The sequence below is a fragment of the Hemibagrus wyckioides genome, linkage group LG28, assembly GCF_019097595.1.
Source record: "Hemibagrus wyckioides isolate EC202008001 linkage group LG28, SWU_Hwy_1.0, whole genome shotgun sequence".
In the NCBI taxonomy this organism is placed as follows: domain Eukaryota; kingdom Metazoa; phylum Chordata; class Actinopteri; order Siluriformes; family Bagridae; genus Hemibagrus; species Hemibagrus wyckioides.
Window position 1 is genome coordinate 20,202,024 of NC_080737.1, and position 10,000 is coordinate 20,212,023.

At 42.5% G+C, this 10,000-nt stretch overlaps 1 protein-coding gene across 4 annotated transcripts in view; it reads right to left on the reverse strand.

Annotated features, from left to right (window-relative positions):
* Positions 1-1,329: 1,329 nt before the first annotated feature.
* Positions 1,330-10,000, reverse strand: part of LOC131348184 (calpain-5-like) — an 11,269-nt gene continuing 2,598 nt past the window's right edge. For all 4 annotated transcript variants that reach the window (XM_058382886.1, XM_058382887.1, XM_058382888.1 and 1 more), the window contains exons 3-13: positions 9,800-9,931; positions 8,656-8,864; positions 8,088-8,280; positions 7,716-7,906; positions 7,536-7,613; positions 7,163-7,358; positions 6,643-6,765; positions 5,149-5,351; positions 4,638-4,759; positions 2,697-2,833; positions 1,330-1,788 (exon numbers count right to left, since the gene is read on the reverse strand). In XM_058382886.1, the coding sequence (XP_058238869.1) occupies positions 1,606-1,788; positions 2,697-2,833; positions 4,638-4,759; positions 5,149-5,351; positions 6,643-6,765; positions 7,163-7,358; positions 7,536-7,613; positions 7,716-7,906; positions 8,088-8,280; positions 8,656-8,864; positions 9,800-9,931 (1,767 nt within the window). In that variant the 3' untranslated portion in view covers positions 1,330-1,605. The remainder of the gene's footprint in view (positions 1,789-2,696; positions 2,834-4,637; positions 4,760-5,148; positions 5,352-6,642; positions 6,766-7,162; positions 7,359-7,535; positions 7,614-7,715; positions 7,907-8,087; positions 8,281-8,655; positions 8,865-9,799; positions 9,932-10,000) is intronic.

Here is a 10,000-nt window from a genome sequence, read left to right on the forward strand (position 1 = left end):
TGGAGGAAACATCAGTGCCACCTTGTGGCCTGGACCCTCACACTGATCACGGCGAGACTGGAGCGTGTCCCTCAGTGTAGGAGAGAACTCAGGGGCTCCACACACACACACACACACACACACAATAAAGGAATCACGCTGCGGTCCTGGGACTTTTGCATTCAGAGAGCCGATCGTTGTCGATCCGGGCCACTGTGTGATCGACGAGCACAAGACAGAAGGACGTAAAAGGACGTTCTTTAAAATAAAAACACGCCCCTTTGTTCCTGTGACATGCTCCCTGCTCCGCCCACTTTTTTTTTTCCTTCTGAATGTCCAACCCTGTACACGTGCTGTGACTTTCAGTGTGTAACTTGAGAACGGAACAAAGACTTTACGGAAACTTTCTTTTTAAATTATTATTCTGAATCTTCTGACGTTTGTAAACGGCCGAGACGAACTCGCTGCGAGTCTCCTGGCCACTCCACCTCCGCCTCCTTCCTTCAAAAGAGACGAGAAAAAAAGTGTGAAAGGAGAAAAGATCGAGTGCGAAAGGAGGGAGAGCCTCTTTTTTGTTTTGGATAAGCTATTTTAAATTGTGGTTGAAGCAATAGACTTTTTGAATTCTGATTGTGCATGGTTGTGTCTTGAGTGTTCAAATATTACAAAAAAGATGCAGTTTGGGAACTGGACTGAATAAAAAAATTTAAAAAAAGAGAAAAAAAATCCTATAATGTTGGGCTGCTTTTAGACTCCAAAATGAAAAAAGAAAGATTCATTATAAAGAGAAAAATCTTATTAAAATCTAATTCATTAATTAATCTAATTCAGTAATTAGTGAAATAAACAATTTATTAAAAAAAAAAAATAGAAACGTATTTAATTAACTAAAGGTACGCTCACTAAAGCTGGGATAATATATTTCAAATGTTTATGGTTTATTAAATCATTTCTTTTTTGATTTAGAATCATGTATTTTATTGTATTTTTATTTGGTGTCAAGTTTGCAGTGTTGTGGCTCCACACAGCCTCCAGACTCACAGCTCCGTGTAACTAAACCCAACCCGAACCCAGGAGAGGAACGTGGAGCATCATGAGGTGAGATGTGGATCATCGTCCCTGCTGCAGGAGAGAAGTCCTGTGAGTTCTCAGTGTTGATGGATTCTGTGGTTTTTAGGCAGTAAGATGATGAATGTTCTGTTCGGCTCCAGATCAACTGCTGTGTCGGGTTCGAGCACTGATTCTGGAGCTCTGCTTCTCTTCTTATAGCAAAATGAACGTATTTATTAATGTCTGAAGCACAGGGAATAAAGCAGACTGTTCCTTTCCATACTTTAAAACAATCACACGTTTAGGTTTAGTGATTTTAATAAAGACAAAAGAGCAGGAACTTTGTGTTTGGTATCGAGTCCAAAAGCCCTGAACTCAACAGCCTGGTGTATCTGAAACCATGCCCTGTTCAGATACAGACTACCCACAATGCACTGGGGCTTCAATGTAGTGAACCAAATAGTGATTAAAATCCCAGAATGTGTGTATTATAGCAGTGTGTGTGTGATAGCAGTGTGTATTCGCCATGCCGTGTCTCAGAGCAAAAATTAGTGTAAATTAGAGTGTAAATTAGTGCTACATGGCCGTGAGCTCTCTGGACGTCACGACTCGGACGCTGATGTTCCCCGGCATCTCCTCAGACTTTTGAGATGCTCCTCGTCTCAGCCTCAGCATCTGTGGGTCTGCAGAATCCTTCAGAGTCGCTGGGAGAACCACCTGACCCATAAACTGGTCCTTTACTGCGTTACTGTTCCAGACCTGAAGCACACACACACACACACACACATTTTGCAGTAGCTAAAGGTAAAGCCCTGATGTCATGTCCCTGATGTTTTGGACATTTTTCCTGCAGCTTCCAGCCTTCACTCAGATCTCAGGGTTGGTGTGTGATTGGACCAAATTAATCAGACTGCTGTGTTTATCTCGACTTCCTTCATCCACATTCTGAATTAGGAGAAAACTGGAGACGGTCAAATTTTTCACCCAAAAAACTCATGTCCCTGTCCCAGCGGAGAGCCCAGAGCTGGAGTGAGACTGGACAAAACTAAGTGCTCTCCTGTGTTAGTCCTGACCTGAACACGCTGGCATTTTGGGGAAGATCTGAGAAGGTCAAAAATTCAACCAAAAAAATTAAATCAGTAAGGGTTTAGACTTTGGGTTTTTTTGGGCTGAATTTTTGACCTTCTCAGATTTTCCCCTAATTCACAGCAGGTATCATGGAGGTGGACAGTAATATGGAAATGACCTTAGTTTTGTCCTGACAGAGTCCAGAGCAGAGATCTGAGCCTTTGGTTTCTGACCCTCTCAGTTTAAGACTCTTTATTTCTGTACAGTTTTTTTACAGCTAAAATTTTTTGATCTGTTTAGAAATGTTAAACCTCAAGACACAGAAACTGTAACTCTTTAATCAAATCCAGCTAACGGATCTACTTCCTGTGAGTTAGCGGACTCAGTGAGCGCGTTATCTTAAACCTCTCAAACCCAGAGACTGTGTTATAAACACTGAGTGAAGCTGTTATAACCAGGTCTCATGGAAATGTTAAGATCTAGCTACATCTGCTCCAGAGCCAAGGTTTAAGCAGCGTAACATATCACAGGGATGAGTAATGGTCTGATATGAAGCTGTCTCTCAGGCTGTGATTAGTCACTGAAGAGTCCAGTCTCACCTGGATGGTTATTGGTTTCTGTGGCTTCTTCCTGTAAAAGATGGCTCTGGTGTCAAACTGCGGGTCTCGTGTGTCCCTCTGAACTAGAGACTGGACTGATTTATTCTCACAGGAAATGATGACATAAGGATCTGCACCTACACACACACACACACACACACACACACCATCTCACAGATAAAAACTTTCTGCTTTATTAGTTTTCGGGCGTTCTAAGATGACCGCTCTCGTCTATTCTCTGTGTTTTCTACAAAAAACAAACAAATAAGAAGGAAAAGGGCCTAGAAATCCACCCCTCGACATGGACATGATAAAATCCCTGAAAATCCCCAGTGTCATGTTGAAGCAGAGACAGCTAGCTGTAGTTGGTCAGTAGGTGGCGCTGTGAGCATAACTGCCAGCTGGACGTCTTGTACTGCAGCGCTTGGACTCTGAATGACCACTGGCTATCTGTAAGGGTCAGAACACTGAAGTACAGGCTGTTAAACACGTCTGGTAACATGTCTGATAACACGTCTGATAACATGTCTGATAACACGTCTGATAACACGTCTGCTCGTGACCTCATCAGTGAATAGAGCACTATTTATCTAGTGTTTTAGACAATCTACACACAGACACAAGCTTTCATTAAATCTGTAGTTTAGAGATGATAAAAACATTCACGCTAATCCCAGCAGTCCTATCACTAGCGTTAGCGTTAGCCGGTTAGCTTTCATGGATGTGCAGGTTTTCTCAGCACAGCTCCCACACACATGCCATGACGTTTATCCAGAGAGATCACAGGAGGAACATTATGACTTATATTTAAATCCTGATAATCTTTTTATTCACGCTCTACAGCTGTCACAAAGTTGTACAAGTGAATGAACCTGAATATTTTACTGACAGGGAAATCTTGGAAATCTGCACTTTGGAGTCTGACAGGAAAACTAAAGGCTTCAGTCTCTATCTCCTTCATTTGGAGGAAATGTGAGAAGGTCAAAATATTCACCCAAAAAACACACAAAGGATAAAAACCCTCACTGAGTTTCAGGTGAATTTTAGATGTTCTCAGATTTTCCTCCAGATTCACAGGGGAGCACTTTTTGTTGTGTTCAGTCAGACTCCAGATGAACCTGAGCTGAAATAAACACAATAAAGACTTAAATACTGAAAATGTTGATCAGGATTTTTAACTCCTGTGGGTGACAATAGGTGCGTTTACATGGACACTTGTAATCCGATGGTAACAGGACTAGAAGCACAATCAGATTAAAAAAGTGTCATGTAAACACGTCAATCGGATGGAATTTGCCACGTCTGATTAAAATTTCAATCGGATGGTAAGGGGTGGTTTAAACCATTTTTAATCCGATCGAGAGGACGTGTAAACACTTAATCAGATGGAATATGTTCCCGGAAAGTTCTGCACATGTGCAATGACGCAAGAATGACGTATGACGTACGGATGTTGTCGTAGGTACAATGGCGGGCGCTAAGCAAAACTGGTCTGTGGTCGGCGGGAATCCTGTTTTCGCGGACTGTGCGCATGTCAAAAGATCTAATCTGATTCTAATCATGTGTCATGTAAACGCACATAACAATCTGATTACTTTATACCGCGTTCATGTAAACACCGCGATCGGATTCGTCAATCTGATTGAATTCAGTCCGATCTGATTAAAAAGTGTCCATGTAAACGCACCTACTGTAATTTACTTGGATCAGAAAAGGAGGTTAAAGTAATTCTATAAGGAACAAAGGAAGGAACTCTGACTCTGAACGTGTTAGAACCTGAACAGAAACCTGCTGGAGCTGATCATGTGACCTGTGAGGAGGATGTGGATTAGTGGAGTCATATAGATAAAATCATCTCAAAATCAACATCGAAAATTCCTACAGCGAGACCAAAGGCAGAAAATAAATGAATGATGAACTGTGGACTTGAACACAACTTGCCTCCACTCCTGTCCTGATTTTCGAGACCTTCTGCTCCACGAACGTAAATGTGAGTAACCAGCTGAGGGTAACCTCGAAACCAGCTCCAGCAGCTCTCATGGGGTTTATCCAGATCCAGCTCTCTAAAAGAGACAGAAACTCAGAGTTCTGAGTTCTGCACACAAAAGTGATGCTCTAAAGATCTTTAGATAAGCTGAGAAACATCTTCAAGGTTCTCACACAGATCCAGTCCTTTATTACTTTATTAAATGATCTATTAAACGACTCTGAGGAACCAGTGTGAGAGTGAGTCACACAGAAAAACCTCATGAGGAAGTTCTTGAGGAATCTGGGGACCTCAGTCCAGTGACAACAAACCTGTGAGTGACTTCAGCCTCTGGAGCTGTGAGTCTTAACATCAGTGTTTTGGTTAAAGGGCAGCTGACATTTCCACATGTAAAGCAAACAGATGCAACATGATGTTTTGTTTAAGTCTCGTGACCTGCTGAAGGTGTGTTGTGGTAAGTCGTACCTGCACACGGCGTCTTTATCCGTGTAAACTCGCAGCATGAACTCTCCCAGGGCGTCGGGTCTGAAGGTGGACGGGACGATGACGTAACGACCTTTAGGTAAAACTTTCCTCAAGAACACAGAGCGTGCATTAATGTACGTGGACGTGGCGATGTTCTGTTGGGTGATGAGGTCATGCATGCGATACTTCCTGTTCAGCTCCACCTGGGTGCAGTGTGAGCAGAGAGAAAAGTGCATGAAATTCACATCGATACACATCTCTTCACTGCCCTTTCTCACAGTCCACTTTTACTGCTAATGATCACATCAGACATTCATCTTACACAGAAACTTGAACTTCACCTCGTGCTAAAATTCCCCTATCACTTTTTTTGTCTTAATAATTCCTCCTCTCTCCTGATGATTCCTCCTCTCTCTCCTGCTGTAGATGATCCAATATCCAGAAGACATTTCCAGCCTCTGTGTTTTCTCAGCTTGCTCCGTCGATAATAATTGCTCTCGACAGAGATGGACGATTATTTGTTCCACTGTGATGTGAACTGTTCCCTAATGTAACAGGGTCATTAATACTTCAGCGTCTAGACGTTCGATCTCAGCAGGACATGTTCCATTTAGAAGCCAAAACCCAAAATTCCAGTCAATTATCTGTGACAATTTGCTGGCTGCATTTTTACTAAAGTGGGAGAAAAAGCACAGAGCAGCATAGGAGTTTAATGCTAACGTCCAAAACACACTTTGTATATTTGCCCTTTATCAGTACTACATTTCTCAGGAGTTCCTCTCCAGCCAGGTCCACACATCATGTTCATCCTGGATCCTACTAGCTACATGCACTCACCACACACACACACACACACACACACACACACACCATCTCTACTACTGTCTTTGAACATTTTTGCTCATTAAACAGTAAATAAGGACTCATTTCAGTGTGTGAGTGGAGACATTATGTACTCAAAGTGATGTGAACGAAGTCACGGTGTGTGTAGAAATAAAGATATCCATCTGTGGAACCATAGCTGGAGCCAGTTGAAGCAGTTAAAGTCTTTAAATTGGTGTTTTGCAAACCCTGGGTTAAAAAGACTGTTGTCCAAATCCTCACAGACAAGCCGAGATCTGAAGCAGGAAATACCAGATTAGTAATGAGACTCAAGAAGAGACTCAAGATGACAACCACAAATAATAAGCAGCACTTTAACAACAAGTCTAAATAAAGCAGACAGTGAGGAGACAAACCAGCAGGAGTTCATGACATCTTCATGGTGGATACCGAAACACTGAGCAGGAATACACACACACACACTGTTTAGGGTCGTAGAACCCAGAAGAACCGCACACAGACATTGTTATGAGAAGAACATGCAGAATCTCCGGAACCAGGATGATTTAGAATTTTCCCAAATTCACACAAGATTCAGCTAGCAGACAGGTTCTTGTGTTCCTCCAGGTGCTGAGAAACACAACAAAAGTGCTGAAGTCTCGGCTCCGGTACCTTAAAGATGGAGAATCCGATGGTGAGGTTTTCACCTGCACCACGAGATCTGTGGATCTTCATATCTCTCTGCTGCAGTGACACCAGTAGTTCTTCTTCCTCCTGACAGATATCCAACACAAACTGGGGAAACACACACACACACACACACACACAGGGAAACGGAGTGTGTGACTGCTACAGGAAAAAAAGAGGAGAAAACAGTACCTTATAGCATGAAAATGGATTTGTAGTAGAGATGAAGATGGACTGAAGTGTTGGGTCAGTACCAAAGGATGTATTACAGTAAAGTAAGGGTACTTAGAGGGGCAGGATGTGGTGTTGTGTGTGTCGGTTCTGTAGGATGTGGAAGGTACTTGTAGGTTCTACAAAATTATGCTATTACCCTTTAGAACCATATTATGGTGATCCCTGTGGGTTGTGTAATATTGTGATGATTTGCTAAAAGGATCAGGATGTGGTGAACCTGTTGGTATTTTGAAGGTTTATGAGGTGATACCTCTGAGGTCAGTTGTGCTACCTGTGGGTTCTGTAGAAATGTCTGCTTATGGTTCATGCAGCCACCACACCGGTTCTTCAGAGGATCTGAGTGTTTCATCCAAGTCCCAAAATACACCACCTCGTTCCACATCTTCTGGACACTCAGCATGGACGTGTTTATCAACCGACACACATCTGCTTCTGTGAAGTTCTGACACCAGTCATCAAAAGACATCCTGAAGTATTAGCAATGACAAACAGATGAATGAAAATTGTTGAAATTTACTCATGAGCTTTATTTTAGGCAGAATAATTCTGAAGCACTGCATGAAGACCGATATCTAGTGGTGGTTCTGTCTGGTTGAGAGAATTTTGGAGACATTTTCGAAGAAATGAGAAAAATCTTGACTCACCAGAATTCTCCATCATCCTCCACAGTGATACCCAGATTATTCCTCTCCAAATTCCCGATCTTTTGCCATTCTTTGGAGCTGGAGTGAGAAGGGAAGATCATCTCAGACCCTTCATGAAAGCAACCAAACAGGGAACTAAAGAGAAACATTCTATATCCTTTTCTCATCTCTCATCCTCACTTGTCACTCCAGGCTCCATTCCACTCATGTTTGCCCCAGGGGTTCCTCATGCGGATGAGAGGGATGGTCTCGTTCTTGAAGAAGGCCAGCAGGCCGTGTCCCAGACGCACCTTCTTCACTGCTGTCACAGAGTATGCATGACCTTTGACCAGACCGTTTCCCAAACGTAGCTCTCGCTCGTGGGGAGACGCCTGACAGGAAAAATGAGACTCCATATACTACACACTCCCATGTTGTTAGCAGATACATGACCATCAGAATCTTTTAAAATACAAGTAACAATTACATCAAAACCTATAGCTATACAACCAGTTGTAGATGGTTCAGCTGTTTACAACCAGAATTAGATCAATTCCATTGATTGTTACTGACCGCTATGGAGCAGCTGATGATCCCTCCCCGGTTGTATACTTCGAGCAGATCTGAGAACAGTTTGTCCTTCACTTTGGGGTCAGTGCGGTAGTTTCCTGCTTCCAGATTAAGAGGTTCGTTTACAGAACCACTGAAATCCACCACAGCGTCTCCTGTGTTCCCTCCACTGAGAGATTCATAACAGCCTGACAATCTAGAAAAAACACATCATCCTCTTAGCTAGAAAGAGACGACAACAATACCTGTTCATTACTGACAAACACTTGTGGAGCTGACCAGTCAGAATTTTGTGGACTTTAAAGTAGATAAATAAAGGGCTCAGTATAATGGATTCAGTATACACCCCTGTGGAACTCCTCACTGAGACTAATGCATTAAATAAAAACAAACCTGTAATAAACATGACTGAAAGCAGTTATAACTGACCCATCACCATTTAGGCTGACTCTTTTACGGCTCTGATCTTTTGGTGTACACTAGATATCTAAAATCCCACCTTTTTTATTTCTGCACATTACAGCTACAGTACATTCAGCAGCACTTTTTCTTTAATGACATTCACACATACTTGGCATATGCCTTCTCCAACAGAGCGCTCCAGAACTCGTTATTGGACTTTGAGTGGCAGTAAATCAGTTGGCCGTTGATGGTGGGCAAACGGTCATCCACAACCACTTCAGTCCACTCCCCAAAAATCCAGAAATTGAACCGGAAGATTCCTGCATAGCGGTCTGGATGTTTGGGATCCCATTCCTGCTCTTTCCAGTAAGGAATCACCTGGTGAGAGGAAAATCATGATGCATTAACACTGGACAGAAAAGTTGCTCCACAATTTCCAAGTTGTGCTTTAGCCCAGCCGACTGAGAGGGAACAGGGAGCTGATAGCCAAGTCTGACCTTCTGAACATGCTGCTACCACATCCCCCCACAAGAAAAGGCATGAGGAACACCAACGAATTGATCAATTAACATGAGGCAAAATGAAGAAGCAACAAGACACTCTAGTAAACTAGCAAGGTCCAAGATTACTGCCTAAGATATTGTCTCACTCCTGGCTGGCTCACCAAACTGTTTGCTCACACATTTCCTGCTGTAGATGTTTCCTGGGAGCTTTGCAGTAAAGGTTTCTGAAAGATATGGTTTATTTGCAGGACTATGGCCATTATAGAGAGATTAAAAAACGATCCCCAGTGTTTTATGTCTGGCCAGATGCCAAGAAGTTATCATTTGTGCAGAGCTAAGAGTTTTTGTGTGACATAAACAGGAAAAGTCAATATTAGATGTTGATTCGTCCCCAAAGAGCAAATTGTAGAAATTGAGAGCTGTGATGTTACATGAGTCAGATAACATCATAAACATTAAACTTCCTCGAAATCACCCTCAGCTCTAACAGAATGCTAAGCAGTACATCAATCTTTACTCCTAGAGCTGACACTTTATAATGGATCACATAAATGAGCTCTTCACAGACTCCCTAGTGCAGCAAGAAATATCTTTAAACTCGCATAATGGGAGTAAAAACCCCACGTCTGGACGTCCTCGGGGCGAAGGCAGCTCCCAGCCAATAGAAACTCATAAACTTGCAAATTGCTTTTGCTCTACTGTGAGAGGAATTGGGCTGCCTCGCGTAATGTGATCCACATGGATACCCCATGGACCTGAAATGAAATTCACATCATTCCAGGACAGATAAGGAGTAATGTTCAGACTGACCTTCTGCCATAGATCTGGTTTAAGAGCCAAACAGGAACAAGCTGCAACAAACCAGCAGTTTCCCACTTCACCCTGATTCAGGTCATGAGAACTGATGCCTTCCACGAAAAGATGCGGGTTCTCAATGATCTCCTGTAGAGAAGAGAAAGACACAGTGGTTTCATTTTAAACACTCGTACTGATATTATAATCTTTCTGTGA